At 44.6% G+C, this 21,600-nt stretch overlaps 1 protein-coding gene across 1 annotated transcript; it reads right to left on the reverse strand.

Moving 5' to 3' along the window:
* Nucleotides 1-10,798: 10,798 nt before the first annotated feature.
* LOC122940201 (2',3'-cyclic-nucleotide 3'-phosphodiesterase-like) lies at nucleotides 10,799-21,026 on the reverse strand. The gene is made up of 4 exons (XM_044296647.1): nucleotides 20,913-21,026; nucleotides 18,714-19,389; nucleotides 15,468-15,598; nucleotides 10,799-14,126 (listed from the first exon to the last, which is right to left on the reverse strand). The coding sequence occupies exons 1-4, from the start codon at nucleotides 21,012-21,014 to the stop codon at nucleotides 13,665-13,667; spliced, it is 1,371 nt and encodes a 456-aa protein (XP_044152582.1). The 5' UTR covers nucleotides 21,015-21,026; the 3' UTR covers nucleotides 10,799-13,664.
* Nucleotides 21,027-21,600: the final 574 nt, after the last annotated feature.

Here is a 21,600-nt window from a genome sequence, read left to right on the forward strand (position 1 = left end):
GCCGTTTCTCTGTTATTATAGTAACTTATGAATACACTGACAGCAGGGTGCCAGCATCCCCCTCGTCTCAGCACTGACGGGACAGTATTAACCGCAGGGTCACATCCCTTTGAGAAAGGGTAATTGTAGCAACCAGTAGTCGGTTTGCCCATAAATTTCTAGTAGGAATAAGAGAGACGGTACAATGCAGAAGTCGAAGAAAACGTGCTCCAGAATAGTTGGTACAAGGATTTACTAAAATAGACAAGTCAGGCCGTAAGGGGAGTCATTTTGCAGCTAGAACCCATAGAGCAGGCATCCTCAAACTGCAGCCCTCCAGCTGTTGCAAAACTACAACTCCCAGCATGCCTGAACAGCTTACAGGTATCTGCTTACAGCAGGGCATTGTGGGAGTTGTAGTTTTACAACAGCCGGAGGGCCGTAGTTTGAGGATGCCTGCCATAGAGGCTGCAGCGCACTGATCCTGCAGTGGTCGTTCTAGCCACCGATGGATGTAAACTGTATCCCTTCATCTCTCTCTATGGTTGAGTAATAGGTACGATCATGGTTCAATTATATACAGTTGTGGGGAGTCAGGGGTTAATTTGCATGAAGTATATAGGCAAAATGGCAATCGACTTGTTGCTAAAGGGTCTCACTTGAAGGACATGTCCATTTTTAGATCAACAGGAAACCTAATAATATAAACAAGTGCTTGGTGCTGACGCGCTTCATTGCTTTCCTCTTCGGCCGGCACCCGCCCCTCTGTGTTTTTTTCTCTTTCTAGTTTCGTTTCCTTGCAGCGATAAGTGTAGGAGGGTGAGAGGCAGCATTGTGAGCTGACGAAGAGTCTGCACCTCTCCCTGGGAGTAGAGAAGTGCTTATGGGTGCCATGCACATCAGATACGTCCTTCAAATGTTTAGTATATGACGGATACTGTATGGATTACAAATGAGGACAATGTAAATGCATCCACGATCGATGTGCGGGGAGGCCGATGGCTACTTTCTTCCAATAACTGTGCGCCCCATCCTTAGTTTGTGTGAGGTAGTGCGCACGTCATCCATTCACTTTAAGGCTGGGTTCACACATGACTGAAGAGCTGCAGATTTGCCTGCAGCAAACTGGCAGCGTCGTACATTACCAGCAAAATAGATGAGATACTAAGTGTAAATCGACCCGCGGTGTGGATTTGACATCCGCATCGTGAATTCTGCTGCGGATCTTTCAGCCGTTGCAGTGGAGAGGGGTGAAGTCTGCTGGCTTTCCCACAACACAAACAGCAGAATGCCGCAAAAAGCACTGTGGACTTTCCGGTATGCGTATCGTCATGGAACAGATATACGAGCGGACGTCTCAATTGCATAAAATTCACTGCCTGGACGAGACGGTAAAAATGAAAATAATAAATAGCTTTACTGTGAAATACACTTAAAAAAAACAAGGGGCGCTGCCCCAGATGAAGGCAGGTACTCCCCACTGCAAAGCAGGTCAATTGCGCCTCCGCGGTGGTGTTCTAAACCATGCGTTACCTAGGTGTCCTATAGCAACACCACAAAATTTGTATGGGGACTAATTAAGATGTCAAGAAACCTATACACCAAATAGCAGAGAAACAGGGGGGTTCAGTGCCTATAGAGTATTCACACTGTGACTGGCAGGGCTCTGTGTGTGGCCCATTTATCAGCCTGTCCCGAAGCTCCCCCTTGCGGCTTGATTCACATGGCCAGACATCTTGTGCCTGCGCCTATGCTTCTAGTAGCAGTGGGGGCACTGAGGGTCTGCTTCCGTTATCCGAGCAGTGACTGCACGCACCGCACTTCTGTGTACCGGTACATGAAGAGTCGCTGCTTCAGAAGCAGAATCTCTGTGCTGATGCCACAGTAGCAGGGCAGGCACGGGATTGTCAGGGCTGGGCAAGATGTCTGGCCCTGTTGACCCAAGCGGCAAGCAAGAGCTTCTTAAGGAGTTATCCTGGAAATAATAAAATAAGGACCTATCCTCAGGATATCAGACCGGCGAGGGTCCGATATCTGGGGGCAGGCTTGGACTGGCACACAGAGGTACAGGTGAATCCCTCGGTGGGCCCCTAGTCACCCACTCCCTGCACAAGTGGCACATAACACGGTAGACTTACTGCACTACAGCCGATGTTCATATAAAAACTTGATAGATTATTAAAGAAACTCCCCAGTTTATTATTATAGACACAATTAGAGCTGAGGTGACGTCTAGGTATAGAGGAAAGCTACCAGTGTCCTCTTCTCCCCAGAACCTACCTCCTCAGAGTTGCAGGGACCCCCATATTCAGTCATCTGGTAGCATCTTGCTGCTGTGTGAATAGGTAATATGTGAATGTATCCGTACGGTGGGCCCCCAAAATAAATTTTACTGGTGGGCCTTAGGCACCCAGTCCGACACTGCCTGGGAGCCCCGCCAATCATCTCTCAGTAGAGGTCGGGCACCGTACTTCAGTCACATGACCTAGTTGCAGCTCAGCCCTATAGAAGTGACAGGGGCTGAGCTGCAATACCAAGCACAGCCACTATACTATGTAGAGCGCTGTGCTCACCAGAGCTTCAGTAAGTGCAGCAGCTGATCAGCAGGGGTGCCAGGACTCATACCCCTGCCGCAATGTGATAATGAATCAATCCTGAGGATAGGTTCTTTATCATTTCCTAGATAACCCCTTTAAGCAGCACGGACAGCCCTCTGCAGGTAAAGAATTCTTGTTAATGAGGTGGTGGTGTCTATGGGTTGTCTTCCTGGAACAATAATGCCTGGTGTTCTCATTTAGGGAAGTATCCAGTGCTAGGCCTGAGGAACATTTGCTGATGTAGACTTCGCTGTCTGTAATAATACTGGCCATGTGAGAGCAGCAGTAAACTGAAGCTCCCTTTACCTGGAACTATTATAGGGAGAGATTGTTCTTATGAACTCTTGGTCCCCATAATCTGGTCCCCATAATCTGTAAAGGTGTTGCCGATCACCCAGGTGAAATAATAGTTTCTGCTGAAACCTAAGGCTGCTTTCACACTAGCGTTCGGGTGTCCGCTCGTGAGCTCCGTTTGAAGGAGCTCACGAGCGGACCCGAACGCCTCCGTCCAGCCCTGATGCAGTCTGAATGGATGCGGATCCGCTCAGACTGCATCAGTCTTGCGGCGTTCAGCCTCCGCTCCGCTCGCCTCCGCACGGACAGGCGGACAGCTGAACGCTGCTTGCAGCGTTCGGGTGTCCGCCTGGCCGTGCGGAGGCGTGCGGATCCGTCCAGACTTACAATGTAAGTCAATGGGGACGGATCCGTTTGAAGATGCCACAATGTGGCTCAATCTTCAAGCGGATCCGTCCCCCATTGACTTTACATTGAAAGTCTGGACGGATCCGTCCCAGGCTATTTTCACACTTAGCTTTTTTTTGCTAATATAATGCAGACGGATCCGTTCTGAACGGAGCCTCCGTCTGCATTATTATGAGCGGATCCGCCCGAACGCTAGTGTGAAAGTAGCCTAAATCATCTTTTCTGGGCAGCAGATCACTGTTGACATAGCGTAGTGTCAGCAGCAACGGTTATTTCACCCGGGTGATCGGTGACACCATTACACGGGCAGATTATGGGGACCAAATGTTCATAGGGAACAATCGCAACAATGAATCTGTATGAGGACAAGTGATTGCTTGTCCCCATACAGTGGAGGTGATTACAGCATATAAATGCAGCTCTCACCTCCTATAACAAACAAGCAATGATCAGGAACAAATAGCTCCTTCCCAATAATTGCCTGGTTAGTTGACGCTTTTAAGGATACGACCGGACAACGCGGTTGCGACAAGGCCGCGCTGCGGTCGAGTACCACGTAGCCATATACCTTTAAGAAAAGCTTATTGTAGCTGGAGAATGTGTCTAAATCCATCTATGAACTGGGCAGTGATTGGAGAGCGCAGGATCAACCGGGGAAACAACGGACGCCATAGGCAATAATGAGCGGCCTGATACAGGATTATCATTGACACCTTTTTCTTTGTATTTTTCCTGTCTCTGACCCATATAAGCCATACATTTGATTATGTCATCTGTTTTTTTCTTTGGATGTTATATTACAAAGGTGGATTTAGACAGGACAATAATCTGGCAGATTATCAGGAACAAACATTCCTGCAAACGCACGTTCCCGAAAATCGGTCCCTCTAAAGGTACAGCCGATACACTCGTTCATCGGGTGATCCTGCCGATCATGCAGGCACCTAAATGACCATTTGTGGGCAGCAGACCGTGCGGTCTAAACAGCGATCCGCTGCCCAGAAACAATGATTCTGTATGGGAACAAGCGATTACAGTAGCGATATCTCATCCACGTACCGTGAAGGAGATCGCTGCATGTAAATACAGCTCTTCACCTCCACTGAATGAGCAGCCGACTGCCCTTGTAAATGCGCCGTTAGTGACCTTGAAGTTTCACAATGTGATAGGGAGTGATAAAGTAAATGTATTCTTTTATTTTCAGCATAGTGATAACCTGTTGAAACCCAAGCTCGTAGGCACAGAGGTACTTTCCCTGACGCTCCCACTTCTGCTTATTAATCTAAATAATCTTCCATTCAGTCTGTGCATAAAAAGAAATTGCGTAGATTGTTCAGAGATGAGTGCAAATTGTTTCACTTCTGCCCAAAAAGATCTGGAATAGAAATGGTCTGTTGGGAGTGCCCCTTTTTTGTACTGCATTGAACACTTGGGGAGCCCCTTAAACATACAGTAGATGCAGCTTTTTCATGGAATAAATATATTTAGCGCCGCATCTGGTTAAGTTGCACTATGATGTTGATTGATTCTCTGCCTGCTTATAGATCTGCAAGATCATTATTACTACTGAGGGGATTATAGTGTGCTTTATTACTACTGGGGGTACTATTAAGGCGTTGCAGGAAAAGGTGCGGGTGCGTTGCTGGAACATGCGCAATTTTTTTCTGCGCGAGTGTAAAACATTGTAATGCGTTTTGCACTTGCGTGAGAAAATTCGGCATGTTTGGTACCCAAACCTGAACTTCTTCACAGAAGTTCGGGTTTGGGTTTAGTGCTGGGTAGATTGTATTATTTTCCCTTATAATATGGTTATAAGGGAAAATAATAGCATTCTGAATACAGAATGCATAATACAATAGCGCTGGAGGGGTTAAAAAAAAAAGAAAAGAAAATTTAACTCACCTTAATCCACTTGCTCGCGCAGCCGGCATCTCTTCTGTCTTTTGCTGTGTGCAGTAACAGGACCTGTGGTAACGTCACTCCGGTCATCACATGATCCATCACCATGGTAAAAGATCATGTGATGACCGGAGTGACGTCACCACAGGTCCTTTTCCTGCACACAGCAAAAAAGAAGACAGAAGAGATGCCGGCTGTGCGAGCAAGTGGATTAAAGTGAGTTAAATTATTTCAATTTTTTTTTTAACCCCTCCAGCGCTATTGTACTATGCACTCTGTATTCAGAATGCTATTATTTTCCCTTATAACCATGTTATAAGGGAAAATAATAATGATCGGGTCCCCATCCGGAACGTCACCTAGCAACCGTGCGTGCGGAAGCTTGCGATTTCCACGCAACCCTATTCATTTCTATGGGGCCTGTGTTACGTGAAAAACGCACAAAGAGGAGCATGCTGCGATTTTCACGCAACGCACAGGTGATGCGTGAAAATCACTGCTCGTGTTCACAGCCCCATAGAAATGAATGGGTCAGGATTTAGTGCCGGTGCAATACATTCAACTCGCGCATTGCACCCGCGCGGAATACTCGCCAGTGTGAAGCTCGGGTGCAGACCCATTCACTTCAACGGGGCCGCAAAACATGCGGATAGCACTCTGTGGCCCCGCAAAAATTATAGATCATGTTCTATTCTTGTCCATTTTGCAGACAAGAATAGGCATTTCTATAAAGGGCCGTCCGTTCCGCAAATTGCGGAAGGCACACAGACAGCATCTGTGTATTGCGGACCGCAAAACACAGCACGTTCGTGTGAAGAAGCCCTAATGGGAATATTAACTACTATCAGGGCATTACTGTTGTCTGGGGCACTATATGCTGGGAACAATTATTGTTGAGGGCACCATGTGGTAATAATTATTGAAGAGGGTGGGGTAGCGTGTTGCTCAGTGGTTAGCACTGGTGTCTTGCAGCGCTGGGGTCCTAGGTTCGAATCCGACCAAAGACAACATCTGCATGATGTTTGCATGGGTTTCCTCCGGGTACTCCGGTTTCTTTCCACACTCCAAAGACATACTGATAGGGAACTTAGATTGTGAGCCTCATCGGGAACAGAGAAGTGATGCTAATGTCTGTAAAGCGCAGAATATTGTAGTGCTATATAAATCAGTATCATAAATAAGAGGGCACTATCTGTGCAGTATAGTACTGCAGAATTGGGAAGCACATGACCGTATTGAATTTTATTTTTTGTGGATGCCTTGTAACAATGCCTGTCCTTGTCCGCAAAACGGACAAGAATAGGACGTGTTCTATTATTTTTTTTTTTTTTGCGGAACATGCAGACATGCAAACGGAATGCACACTCAAAAGTCATTTTAGTTATTTTTGCTGACCCATTGAAATAAATGGTTCCGCATATGGACCTGTAAAAAAAAAAAAAAAAAACGGAACAGAAAAAAAATACTTTTATGTGTAGGAGCCCTTAAGGGTTAAGTGAGGAGGAGGATGAAAGAGTGAGGAACCTCTGTTTGTGTGTAAACTCTGTAGAGATGAGACATGGGTAGAAGAAATGATCATGATGGCCTGGGCCAAACGAAGAAAAGGACAGAACGTCGACATCAGAGGATAAGTCCCTGGATGTAACAGGTATGTAGTGCTGTATGACTGGTCCCGATGTGGCGCCTGCCATGTTCACAGAAGAATTCACACTGCATGCGGCGCTGTTCTTTCCATAGGATCTGAAGGAACTTCTGACAGACTCAGCACAGAGCCTCTGACAGCGGTGTAGCCTTATATATATTATATATATGTAACATTAAAATAAGATATCAGTATATAGATACACACCAGTCATTTGCTGTAGGTGGTACACAAAAAGAGTTTTCTCACACAAGATATAACCGTTTTTTTTATTTTTATTAAACAGTAATATTTAGAAGACATTTTATATTTTTATGTCAAATACATTAGTATTTACAGTTATTTTATAGCCTTAAGGGGAACCGGTCCCCCGATTTGTGGCCGCTAAACAACCAGCATGACGTAAAGTTGGGGTTTACATTTCCCCATATCAAACCCATCCGCCTCTGCAAAGAACAGTAAAGGAAAATCCATCTTGCAAGGAGATGAGTCCAGGACTCACCTCCAGCTGAATCCAGTGCATGCGCATTACGCTGATGAAGGCACACCTCGTTTCATGCCCTGACCATCGGACACTTGCATAGTAAAGCAAGGTGTATAGTCCGCAGTTTCATCATGACAATGTGCATCACCATTAGGCGGTGGGTCCTGGAATCATTTCCCAGCAAGATTGTCATTTACTACTCTTTGCAGGGACAGATGGTTTTAACCATTAACCACCAGCTATGTCGCACCATGCTGGTAATAGCACCAAACTAGGCGGAAGGCTCCCTTTAAGACTATGATAAAAAAAACATAATAAGAGAATAAAGAATAGAGGCAAGTCTATTAATGGATAAGAAAAACAGCTTCATTTACTGTATAGCTGCATTCTACAGCCAATGGGTAAGTACCAGTTTTAGAGCTAAATTAAAGGGAGCCTGTCACCGGGATTTTGTGTATAGAGCTGAGGACATGGGTTGCTAGATGACCGCTAGCACCTCCGCAATATCCAGTCCCCATAGCTCTGTGTGCCTTTATTGTGGAAAAAACTGATTTAATCCATATGCAAATTAACCTGAGATGAGTCCAACCTGAAGGAGCCCAGCACCGCCCCGCATCCTCAGAATCTCCTCCTTGCTCCCCGACGTCAGACAGCCAGAGCGCCGTAATCTCGCGATGCGTGAGCTAGCGCATGCGCAGTGTCCACAGAGTTTTCCTTCCCTGTGCTGGCCTCAGCCTCAGGGAAGGAACAGCGCATACGCTAGCTCCCGCATCGCGAGATTACGGCGCTCTGGCTTTCTGACGTCGGGGAGCAAGGAGAAGATTCTGAGGATGCGGGGCGGTGCTGGGCTCCTACACGATGGACTCATCTCAGGGTAATTTGCATATGGATCAAATCCGTTTTTTCCACAATAAAAGCACACAGAGCTATGGGGACTGGGTATTGCGGATGTGCTGGCAGCCATCTAGCAACCCATGTCCTCAGCTCTATACACAAAATCCCGGTGACAGGTTCCCTTTAACATCAGGTAAGGTGGCACTCCTTACACAACATTCCTTGTAACTTCCCTATAAACATTCTCCTTTAGCCTGTTTACTTCAATGAGGGGAATAAGCAGTTGTCAGATATTTCTGGCAGTGGCTTGTCTCCTGTGGAAGTAAAGGATCGAGCATGTGGACACCCAACATACCCAATCCTTCTTGCCCTGAAATTTGCCAACGGGAGAGAATCACGTGGCCCCCATACACATTGGATCATCAGAGGGTTTGCCCACATACTGCCTAATGTGTATGGGCATCTTTAGCTAACAAGGCACCAGTCAAATCAGTGGCAGCACTTGTCTCATGCCTCCATAGGCTTTATCTTTTGATCTAAAATGCTGCATTTTTAGTTACGCAATGCATGCAAACAACTTAGTTGCCCAACTGTGTGAATGGATAGATTAGAAATATAGCCATATGCGAGGTAATGTATAAGTTACAGGTGAGAAGGGGTTGAACATAGCAGATGTTCCTTGCAGGGCATTTACATAGCTGACATCCATACAAAAACAAGTAGGTTCATTCTGGAATAGAGGGCGGTAAAATGTTCTCTACAAACCTATTCCAAGGATGTTGGGTTCCATATCTTGCACTGACGACGGCTGAGAAGACCACAACATTTTCTGAGAGTTAGACCACTTCTACTGGATATGTTCTATGTAAAGACATTTTGGTCTATGGTATTTTTCGAAGGTTGGCCAAACACATTAAGACAGTTGGTCGCCAAATGCCATCTGTCTCAACCCGGTTCGGTGGGGTTGAGTGTGTATGTGTCCTGAATAGGGAGAAGCCACTGTCAGACTCCTCTGGCAATGGCTTATCCTCCAGAGAACAAAAAGGTTCAAGCAGTTGAAATCCAACATGCCTGATCCTTATCTCCCCTGACATCTGCCGTTTGGGGAGATTCTGCAGGCCCCATGCACATTTCTATGGTCATCCTAAGGCACAAAAAAGAAGAGATGGCTGTTGTAGCCCCAAAACACTATATATAAATAAATGAAACTTTCTCAAAGGCTACATTCACACGTCAGTATTTTTCTATATCCCGAATTTCGGTCCGTTTTTTGCGGATCCGTTGTTCCTGAAAATGCTTCTGTATGTCATCCGTATGTCATCCGTTTTTTGCGGATCCATTGTTCCTGAAAATGCTTCTGTATGTCATCCGTTTTTTGCCGATCCGCAAAAAACGGAAACATGTATAAATTTCACAAAGCAAATAAAGTTGTTTGGATTTCCAGGAACGGATTCCGCATAAAACGGATGACATACGTAATGACATACGAATGTCATCCGTTTTTTGCGGAACCATTGACTGTGTATTGTACCAGGATCCGATTTTTGTGGAAAAGAATAGGACAAGTTTTATATTTAATCGGACACGCGGAACGGAACAACGGAAACGGACAGCACACATTGTGTTGTCCGATTTTTTCCAGGACCCATTGAAAGTGAATGGGTCCAGAACTGGTCCTGATCTGTTCCGCAAAAAACGGAACAGATCAGGAAAGAAACAACGGACGTGTGAATGGACCCTTAGGGTCCATTCACACGTCCGTGTGTTTTTTGCGGATCCGCAAAACACGGACGCCGGCAACGTGCGTTCCGCATTTTGTGGACCGCACATCGCTGGCACTCGCGGACAAGAATAGGACATGTTCTATTTTTTTGTGGAATGGAAGTGCGGATCCGCAAATGCGGATGAGGACAGCACATTCCGGCCCTATTGAAAATGAATGGGTCCGCACCTGTTCCGCAAAATTGCGGAACGGATACGGACCCATTTTGCGGACATGTGAATGGACCCTTACATCAGTAGCTGGACATAAATCAGTAGCAGGGTGAGCAAGAATAGCTTTTTCTTGTCTGGAGTGGAAACCAGTTTTGTCTACAGAAAGTTATGCAAAATTCCCCACCCCCATGGGCTTTATATTGTACTTACAGACAGAAATAACTTTACGGGTAGGTATGGAGCAAACTATTAAAGGGGTTTTCCAAGAGTTTCATATTTGTGTCCTATCCTCCGGTTGGGGGTCTGAGGCCCGGCACCCACTACTGATCAGCTGTTTAAGGAGGGTGCGGTGCTCCACGGCCTCCTCGCAGCTCACTAAGTACAGCGACATCCACATCCATGTACAATACCACATTGACACATGATGTAATTGGCCTAGGAAGAGGTCCTGCGGTCAGCGGGGGTGCCAGGAGTCGGACCACCACCAATCAGATACTGATAACCTATCGAGAGGATCGTCATCAGTATTACGCACTCAGACATCCCCTTTAATGTGACCATACACTGAATTTTTTGAGGACTATGCTGACAATTGTTGGACGGATATGAAGAGCTTCTGATGAGAGTTATGGACCTAAAAAAACACGTCCTCAATGCAGAAGGTCTTGTACAGTTTTAGGACACATTTGATGTAAACTGTTTTACTTGACCACAGTAGACTTTAGGAAATGTATTAATATAATTTATTTCAGTCTTTTAAGTATTTTACTTCAGGTCTAGATACGGCAGTTACACAATCCAGAAAAATGCTGCATGACATAAGCCAAAGGGAGTTAATATTTAGTGAAAAAGAGTTACTTGAGAGTCCCGCATCTCAACCAAATCCTGAAATCACTTCCAGATAGGAGAACTCGCAATGATGTACAGATAGTGAGGACCTCAAATTCAGAAGCAATTAGGATGAGTTGGGATAATTTTAGTCATTTACATATATCAGATCTTGGATTTATTGCTACATACCTACTGTATTCCATAACTGATGTGCAAAGTACGTATCCCAAATTTAAGCTCAGGTTTACTAAACCAACCTAGTCAGATAGATGTATCTTACATCTTCAACCAGGCCTACTACTAGCTTTAATGGCAGCTATAAATAAAGGAATTGCACTACAAAGATAGAAGGAGTCAGGACAACTTATTGGTCCAAGGGGCTTGAGCTCTTGGATTTGCAGATCACATTGGTGACGCCCTTTTATTACGGGGTCTGTCCTTTGGCAGAACCCATTCATTTAGAAGGCAAAGTTTCAGAGGTTAGAAGCAATGCATGGCTGCCTCGTAAGCACATGTTACAGAGCCACATTAGTCCAGAAATGACTATCATAAATCAGAACACAAAGTATCCTTCATTTTATGTGTTTTGTAACTTTCTAATATATTACCTTTAAGCAATTATGGTATTGTGGTAGTCTGTTCCGGCAGAGGAGCAGACTACCAGAATTACCGTATCCGACAAAGTCAGGGCCTGACAGGTCCCCATTCATTATAGTGGAATCTGTTGGGACTCTGGCAGGTTTTTGGCATGAATGCCTGCTTTCTGCTGGAAAAATACTGTTGCGTGCATTATAGTGAACGGGAATCCGGTGGGCCCTGACTTTGCCAGATACAGTAATTATGGTCGTCTGCTCCTCTGGCGGAATAGACTACCACAATACCATAAAGCTGATATGGACGTAGCCTTTACTCAATACAATAACTTTCTTCACTGGGGAATTAAAGGGGACGTATATTGTAGCTTTAATTACTGAGCATCTTACCTTAAATAAAATGTTATCTCCTGCACTCTGTTCTCCAGTATCATGGCTTTCTATGTCTGGGGATGACCATACACTTAGGGAGATTACTGTCGACTACACAGCTACTGACTCCCCATGCACATTGACAGGCCACATTGATGCTCATTCCCATAAAAAGACTGGTTGCCAATCTCAAAGGGACACAGGCAAGTTTGTGGAAGTCCTGAATGACCACCGACAAGATGCTGAAGGACTTGCATAGGATTGACCTCCATGTGTACGACCAGAGATAGCTGGTGGCTGAAGAGTGTTTTTCCCTAAAGTCATCACCTATGATTTCCCCAGTAGTTTTTTTGGTCAAATGCCCTATGGTAGAGAGAGGGAAGCACCTTGGATGCTGCCCCCAGAGGCAAAAATAAGAAATAAGAGAACTCTTGTGTCTGTGTATCGTCGCCATAATACTATCATCTGGTGAAAGGAAACCAGCTAATCTCACAGCTATGTTTGCTACATATATTACCCAAAGGATCCAGACCGACATCCAGTACCCAACACAAAAGAACATTATTAAAAGGGGTTCTGCAGATCTTTTAAACTGATGATCTATCCTCTGGATAGATCATCAGCATCTGATCAGCGGGGGTCCGAAACCCAGCTGTTTGAGAAGGCAGCGGTGCTCCAGGAGCGCTGCGGACTTCTCTCCATTTCCCTTAGGCACAGCGACGTCACGACTAGTATCACTGGCCTGGGCACGGCCAAGCTCCATTCACTTGTCGTCACATCACTGGGCTTGTGGTAAACAGCCAGAAGGCCTTCTCAAACAGCTGATGATCTTTCCAGAGGATACATCATCCGTTTAAAAGAACTGCAGAACCCCTTTAAAGATGCTGTAACCAACAGCAACCACGGCAAAAAAACTATTTTACTTACTACTGCTACAACCTACTACTACCACCTATTTTCCAACAATATTTAACAAAAAAAAAAAAATATATAGAGCACCTGTCAGCCAGATCGACCCAATAAACTAGGCAAACTACCTGTCCGCGTTGATTCTGCCGAATAAAATAACACTGGTTGCTACGTTTCCGAGAAAAGAAGACATTTATTCTTTATGAAAATGAAAGCTCTATTGCACTGAGGGACCTACGCATGCCACGGCTTTCCAGTGCTGGCCACGCACCTTGGAGCACTAAAGCCCTCATTTGTAGAATTTTTTTTTGGCAGGATCAACCCGACCGAGCAGTATGCTGGGTTCATCCTGCGGACATGTGCTCTTTAAAGGCCAATTCCATCAGCTACAACATGCCCCCTCTAAGCCTCCCTCTTTTACAAAGATAGCAGAGAACTTACAATTTTTTCCTATTCCTACCCTTTCCCCTTTTGTCTTCTTTTCATGTTGAATCACTGCGCTCTATCACTCTGCTTCAGTTTCGGGTGAGCGGGAAAGCTTGTGTAGCATGAAGAACTTTCTTTACTATTCAGTACTCCATGTAATAAAACAGTGGTCACCCAGACAGGAATTCATGTGGTTGCTAAGCAACCACCTGCTAACAAAAAAATAAATATTATGCTAAAGGTATCTTATACTATTTATCCTATGTGTAAGCAGTGGAGTTACTCTTTAAGTACTCTAAAAGAAAGTAAGTTCAAAAACCTTTCTCCTGCCATCATTTCTTTTTCACAGGACGCAGGATTTAAATACAGGTTAGAAAAATAAGTGCCACTTTGAAAAGTTAAAAAAAATTATAAAAAGATTTGTATCTGACTGTCAGGACAAACTATTTTGTTGTCACCACTCACATAATTTGACATTGATTTAAAATACCCTTTTTGCTGCCCCGTAAAGGGACACTGACACCAGGTTTCCCATAGTAACCTGAAAAGATGGACCTTACTTCAATTTTTTGGGACAGGTTCAGCATCCACATGCCATTATCATAGTAAGAGACTTTACCCGCGACCGATCCGCTCATCTCTCCTAAATTCTCCCCTTCTTTCCCTGATTGCTGCAATTTTACAAACTCAAGAAGGTCAATACCAGTTTGAACATCCTGTACATCAGCGGCAGTGCCCAAAGTGATATGGGCACGACTTCCCCTGGGTAAGGTATCCTTGGGCATCACTTCTTTCTCGGCATCTGAAGGCCATAATAGCAGCTGGTCTGCCGTGAGTTCTACTTGTGCTCCGACTGTTCTGGGGGTGACGAACAAAGCGGAGAGGTGGAGAGTGTAGCCCTTGGAGTATGCCTTCTTCACGGCCTTTAAAAAGAATGTGAAAGAGACAGTAGACTTAGTAGAGTCCAACACCGGGTTGTGTATGTTCACACTGTAACAGGGTCAAACATTTTAAAGAGGTTGTCTCACCCCAGACATTGGTAGCATATCGGGTCCCACCTCTATCTCTAGAATGGAGCCTCCAAAAAGGAACAAAAGCACACCCGCCCATTCATTTCTAGAGGAGTTTCAAAAATAGCCAAGCACTGGCTTAGCTATTTCCAGCAGTCCCATAGAAGTGAACGGAGCGGTGGCTGCGCTTGCGCAGTGCTCTCTCCATTTATTTCTAGCCAAGCAAACTCCCAAAAAAGTGAATGGAGATAATGCCACACATGCACGGTGCGGTCTCGTTCACTTTGGAGGCCCTGTTCTAGAGATAGGTGTGGGTCCCATCTATCTGACACTGGTGGCAGATCCTAGTGAGACAGTCCCTTTAATGAACAATTAATACAACTAATGCATGAAAAACCTTCCGGTCCACACTGTAAGATTCGGCAGGTCAGAGTGCCGGTCACGGGTTGCAGCAGAGAACCAGGATGGAGATCACAACTGAAGCTACCAAAAAGCACTATTGACATCATCTACCTCACTAATGAACCAAAGGATAAAATTGTTTGTGCTTCTTTAAAGGGATTGTGCAGAATGAGAAAGCCATGGCTTATTTGTTCCACAAACAGAATCACACCTGTCCAGGAGTCAAGCTGAAGTACCACATTCAACCTTCGGACAGGCGTGGTGCTGTTTTTAGAAGCTCAAACGTTTTTTGTAGTCCTATAACCCCTTTCCGCTGGTCACACACATAGAATAGTTGCTGGCCAAACATGTACTTGGCCAAGTGCTGACCTCCCCATATATGTGTGCTTGGCAGAGTATTCATATTGAATTGAAAGAGGGGAGCAAGTCTCTGCCTGGCAATTCTGGTAACTGAAATCCAGGAGACTTGAACCCCCCTCTCCCTTCTATTGTCAGAATACTGTAAGGAGACCCTCTTTGGCGAGGCTCACAAAATACTGTTGGTTTGTCCAGCAGAATCAAGGACACCATAATGGAAACTCAATGTACCACATTATAGTCCATGGGATGCACTGAGCAATGTTGGCGCCTGGCATATGCCGGATTCAGCACCTACATTTTTTTCTCGTTTTTCTGTAAAGGTAAAAAGAACAGGGATTGAGAACCTAGCCATACACATTATAGATTGAAGGCTGTTCCTGCCAAAACAATCAATCTATTAGCTAACTTTGATCCAAGTATATGGCTCGGTTGCATCCTGGGTCTTGTTTGATTAGTTTTTACCTTGTGGTTACCTCTACAATAATCACTCACCTCTTGTTGCGCATATTCTTCTGATCCCACAATCTTCCCATAATCACAAAACTTGGAAGTGCAATGAAGAATGTTAGGAGACTTGGCAAAATGTTTCATAAGATCCAACTTATGTTTGTCTTCATAGCCAACTGAGAGAGAAAAGAATGTAAAATAAGGATTTAATCACCAGAAAGAGCCACATCTTCACCGCTTCCAGGTATTACCACCTAAAGCAAGCCATCTGGTCTCCAATACAAACCAAGTAATAGGCCGACCCTGCTACATTCCTCATAGAGGACACATGGGAGGTAAAATGTGTGGAAATAACCAAATATAGAACCTCTTGAAGAGTTTGTGATAAAGGGGTTTGTCCTCCTGAGTAGTGTTGAGCGAACTTGTGTTTCAAGTTTGGCATACAGGGTTCGGGTTATCTAAGAACTGCATTACTACGGACCATGAGTTATGGTCCGTGGTAATGGAATCCATAATGGAATTCTTAGATAACCCGAACCTTGTACACCAAACTTTAAACAAAAGTTCGCTCATCCCTACTCCTGAGGATAGGCCATCAACAGCTAAATCCTGGACAACCCCTTTAAAGATAACATAGGTAAGATATTACAATTCTTTATGAGGGCACACTTTTCAAATGAAGAGTAATGCATGCATGGTCATGTCTTTTGCTAATCAAGTGAACAGTACCTTCTTGTTCTTGAGATCCTCACTAATGTGTCTTTATGGAATGTCCCCTTTAAGTTGTCAATTTGTGCTATATGCAATATGCATAGTGGATCCATCAATGGATTCTATGGGTCCCAAAGTGATTTGGTCTTCATTAGTTCTGTAGGGATCATACAATAGGGGCCAGAGCAAAATGTGACCCTAGCCTCATTCAGGTGTCCTTGCAATTAGTGTTAAGAGAACTTGTGTTTTAAGTTCTGCGTCCAAAGTTTGGGTTATCGAAGAATCCAGTTATGGATTCTAAATTCCGTTATGGTCCGTGGTAGCAGAATCTATAACGGGATTCTTCAATAAGCCGAACTTTGGACGCAGAACTTAAAACACAAGTTCGCTCAACACTATTTGCAATACCTTTAGATTTCTCATAATTTGTCAGGATGTTACACACCCAGATAATTAGCATGTGTCAGGCACATCAGCTTTACGTGGATTCACAAACTATAGGATTACTGAGTCATTTTAGATGGGAACAATGTGGAAATCAAACATCTCCTGGGTCTCATGGCAAACAAAGATTACTGTGCCCTACACCACTGTGTGCAACCTGGAGCTCATCTCTACCAAAGAGTAATGGTTGCGACTTCTAGAAACCCATTTTCTCCCAATTATCACCTAAATGGAACTTGTCACTTTGAACATGTCTGTTCTGCAGCACATTTTTAAGCAGGAGGAGCTGAGCAGATGCTTAAAGTCCAGTGGGTGGGTTCTTTTCAGACAGCATATTATGGATGTGCATACAAAAGTAGAAGTCATTCACTGATAAGGACCACCCCCTGGACTCCTATCCATAGAAGGAGCAGGGATGTAAATAAATCAAATACAATTTCTACTGAATCTTTTCCCATAAAACTATATATCAATCGTCTGAGTTTCTTCTGCTTTGTAACATGCTGTCCACAGACCGGACTCCATATACAATGTGACAGGTTTCCTTTAAAACCATAAGGTTGACCACTGTACATGTACAACGTCAGTCCGTTCTTTAAAGATGGAGCCTGCTCAGAAGCGGAGTGGAGGCCATAGCCGTCCTGTGCCTACTGTTTTACACAGAGGCAATGTCTGTGATCGGCGGTAATGCCGATCACAAACATTTAACCACTCAGATGCCGCAATCAATTGTGACTGCAACATTTGAGCAGTGAATTACCAAGAGAGTTGCACTTCCAGGGCTTTGCCAGCTCCCGGGTGCTGATATTTAGACCGTTCGGTTCCCTCTGAAAGATCCAAGGATTACCACAGCAATGTTGTCCATTCACACAGTGAATTTCCCATAGACTGCAATGATAATTTACTGTAGTTTATGGTCCCATATTCAAGTCTCATCGGGGGAGATAAAATAAGTAATAAAAGTAAAAAATAAAAGTTTAAAGAAAATAAAAATATATAAAAATGTAAAATCACCCCTTTTCCCATATGAAAAATAAACATCATAGGCATTGCCATGTCCCAAAACACCCGTAGTATTAAAATGGCCCTTACAGTGAATGTCGTAATGGAAAAACAAACCAAAATGGCTGATTCGCAGTTTTTTCGTCACTTCACCTCCCCCAAAAATTAAATAAAGAGTGATCAAAATTTTGTACACATTCCAATCACTCTTATCAATAAAACCTACAGATCATGCTGAGTGAGCTCTCACACATAGCCGCTTAGGTGTAAATATAAAAAAGTTATGGGGGTCAGAACATAGAGAGGTTTTTTTCAAAGCTATATCAATCTGATATTGCTGTAATCATACTGACCCACAGAATAAAGGTTAAAATGTCAGTTTTACCACATACAGAACATCGTAAAAACAAAACCTATAAAACTATGGAGGAATTGTGTTTTTTTCCAGCTTCCCACTACATCGTATGTAATATAAAATGGTGCCATTAGAAAGTACAACAAGCCCTCATACAGCTATGTGAACAGAAAAGTAAAAATGTTATGGCTCCATGAATGCAAGGAGTGAAAAAGTAAAACACAAAAAACAAAAACTGGCCTGGTCCTTAAGGATATCCTCAGGATAGGTCATCACTATCAAATTGGTGGGGGTCCAACATCCTGCACCCTCGACAATCAGCTGTTTAGGTCAGCCACTGGAAAGTATACGGTGAACAGAAGGCTCCGTCCACTGTGTAGTTTCCCAGGTCTGAGGCTGCCCGAAAGAGCTGACCAGTTGGGGTGCCACTAATCTAGGTCATCAAAAAAGAAAGAAAACCCCTTTAAGAAGGAATTACACTGCAATTTTAGTCTCTGGATTTACAGTGAGTTTCATCAGTGTGTACTATATACAGTACTAGATATAGTACATCTGACTATATTAATAGGTACATGGAGCACAAATGTTGCCCTGTGGTGCCAGGTCTAAATGACGAAGGCAGTATTATCCAGCTGGGCCACCCCTTCATCCAAAAGAATCTTCATAGATAATCAAAGAAAGGCAGACAGCTAAAGAGTAGCAGTAGAAATAATGACACCATTACTACAACCCACTGTAACGTCTAACCAAAAGAAAAACAGTACAACAATGACACATACATGGTTGCAGCCGCTTCTTGAAGGCCTTGAGGTTTCCCAACTGCTCTAGGAATTCATGGCTGGTCTTTCTCAGGTAATCCTCATCCCGCTTTGCGAGGAACCAACCAAAGTACAGAGGAAGAAGGTCCTTCTCCAGTGTAGGCCTCAGGTTCTTCAGTTCCTCCAATGACAGCTTCCAATGGTTTCGGTCTTTTAACTGGGCACAGTCCAGCCTCCATGGTGTCTTAGGTTCCAGGACAACTACAGCAAAATGATACGTGTTTGCCATATCAAAGAGCTTATCAAGACGTTCCCGGTCATGGTGTGTGTCGTCCAGTATGACCAAACTAGCTTCACGCTTCTCAAAGCAAGTTGTTAAGTCAGCATCCAGTTTAGCGTAATCTCCTCCACTAGAGCTCCTCACCACCGGCTTGATCTCATATAGGTCAGCAGAGATTAGTCGAGAGGTGTCCTTGTATTTTTGTTCAATATCTTTCGCTAGGGTGGACTTACCACTCCCGGGAAGACCCCTCAGAAGAACTAATATTTTGGACTCTCTAACTGTCGCCACAGTGTGGTCATCTACTAAAAGTGGGGGCTTCTGGCCTTCTGGATGATCTTTTGAGGCTTGAGAGGACATCCTGTGGTGGAGAACCTTGCTTGTTCCTGGCTTAAACCTATTCAAAATGGATCCAACCTAAAGAGAACGATACAGGATTTGTTAGAAGTCTACAATATGTACATGACATAACTAAATATTGACCAAGCTACATTTTAGTCTCCAACCACCATATGAATATGAACATGTGGTCTTTTTTCCTTGGAGGCAGAGGAATGTTATCAGTTCTGCTTAGTAAAGTAGCCATTGTTCAGCCCGATGACCCAACCAACAGCTCGCCCAATAAACAAAACATAAGTGTAGTTTGTAAGCCCAGGAGACAATAGTCAATACCATTCACTGCTACCCACTGACATCTCCACTCAGACCAACAGGCTGCCCATTGTCCAGAGAATTAACACTTTACCTTCTTATCGGAACGAAGAACCCATATCTATCATAAGATGTATCCCAAAATGTTGAATAAAGGCAAAATAATAGACAAAGACATAATAATAAAATAATGAAAGAAAACTACACAGCTGAACCCCAATATTCACAAAAGATATCATAGTGGAATACCAAAATAAGAGATGATATGATATACACCCCAGTAACAAACCTGATCCTGATGTGTGTGGGAGAGATAATTAGATTGTGGCCCCCACTGGGACTGATGACATCATATAACATACCGTATATTACTGTACTAGAAGACGTTCTGCAGAGTCTGCCAACCTCTGCCGAACACTTTAAGATGGACATGTCCTTGTAAGACAACTCTAACTAAAGCATATCATATCCCTTGCCCATGAGATATAGACACACGCATCAGGACCGCGTACCCCTCTCCTAATATTCAGGAACTAGCGGTATCTCAGGGGGTACCCCTAAACACAGACATCAGGACCATGTATGTACCTCTCCTCCTAACAAATCCTTCTACACAGACACCAGGGCATGTGCCAGCCACTTCCGAATACACAGTCACCTGGGCATCTGCCAGCGTTCACCTAATACACAGTCACCTGTGCATGTGCCAGCCACTTCCAAATACACAGTCACCTGGGTAAGTGCCAGGCTTTACCTAATACAGTCACCTGGGCATCTGCCAGCGTTCACCTAATACACAGTCACCTAGGCATGTGCCAGACTTTTCCTAAAACACAGACACCAGGGCATCTGCCAGCGTTCATCTAATACACAGGCATCAGGGCATGTGCCAGCCTCTTCCTAATACACAGACACCTGGGCATGTGCCAGCCATTTTCTAATGCACAAGCGTCAGGACATGTGCCAGGCTTCCCCTAAATACACAGATACCAGGGCATGTTTGAGTTGAGCATTCACCTAATACACAAACACCAGGGGATGTGCCAGTCTTCCCCTTATACACAGACGTCAGGGCATGTGCCAGTCTTCCCCTTATACACAGACATCAGGGTATGTGCCAGTCTCCCCCTTATACACAGACATCAGGGCATGTGCCAGTCTCCCCCTTATACACAGATAGCAGGCTGCCCCGTTCACACGCCTCTTCCTCTCACGCAGATCAGCCGGTTATCTCCGGGACAAGCTGCCCCCGCTCCGGACAAGCACCGGGCGCCACACTAGCCTCCTACCTTCCAGCAGGTGCCCCCGGTAAGTTGCCTCAGCGGGTTGTGAAGTCCAAATGATGGGCACAGCGTGTGTAGGCCAGTGAGGAGCTGCGGGGAGGCGGCCATCAGTGTGCGGTGCCCCTCCCCCCAGTATGGGCACTCCTCCACCAGCACTGCCCACTCCCTCCATAGCCCCATACACTGGGTATTGTACTGGGCGCACAATGCCCTCCTTATTATTGGCATACACTGCTCTGTGTATAGTAACTGCCAACATAGCATTACATAATATACAGATAGGCAGGATAGATAGATAGATAGATAGATAGTAAAACATATATACTGGAAAGATAGATAGTTGGATGCATTCACACGACCCGTTTTGGACCCATTCATTTCAATGGGGCCGCAAAAGATGCGGACAGCACACAGCGCTCCGTTCCACATCTTCCGTTCCGCGGCCCCGCAAAAATGTCCTATTCTGAATAGGCATTCTCTATATAGTGCCGGCCATGTGCGATCCGCAAAACACTTACGGTCGTGTGAATGCACCCTTATACACATATTTATCATCCATTATGGTTTTTCAATTTGTCCGTAAAAAATGTTGACTGTCCGTGATTTTGGGATATGTTGTCCAGAAAAAAGAAAAATTCTAGTTGGTAACGCTGGGTGTGACCCCCATCAATCAGAGAGGCCGCTGTGCTCTGGT

This window comes from Bufo gargarizans, chromosome 6, assembly GCF_014858855.1.
Source record: "Bufo gargarizans isolate SCDJY-AF-19 chromosome 6, ASM1485885v1, whole genome shotgun sequence".
NCBI classification, from domain to species: Eukaryota; Metazoa; Chordata; class Amphibia; order Anura; family Bufonidae; genus Bufo; species Bufo gargarizans.

Coding starts and splice junctions, on each gene's coding strand:
- LOC122940201 (XM_044296647.1), bottom strand. CDS start 21,014: ATGGCCGCCTCCCCGCAGCTCCTCACTGGCCTACACACGCTGTGCCCA. Junction 19,390..20,912: donor CCGGGGGCACCTGCTGGAAG/GTAGGAGGCTAG, acceptor CGTTCTCTTTAG/GTTGGATCCATTTTGAATAG. Junction 14,127..15,467: donor AAGAATATGCGCAACAAGAG/GTGAGTGATTAT, acceptor TTCTTTTTAAAG/GCCGTGAAGAAGGCATACTC.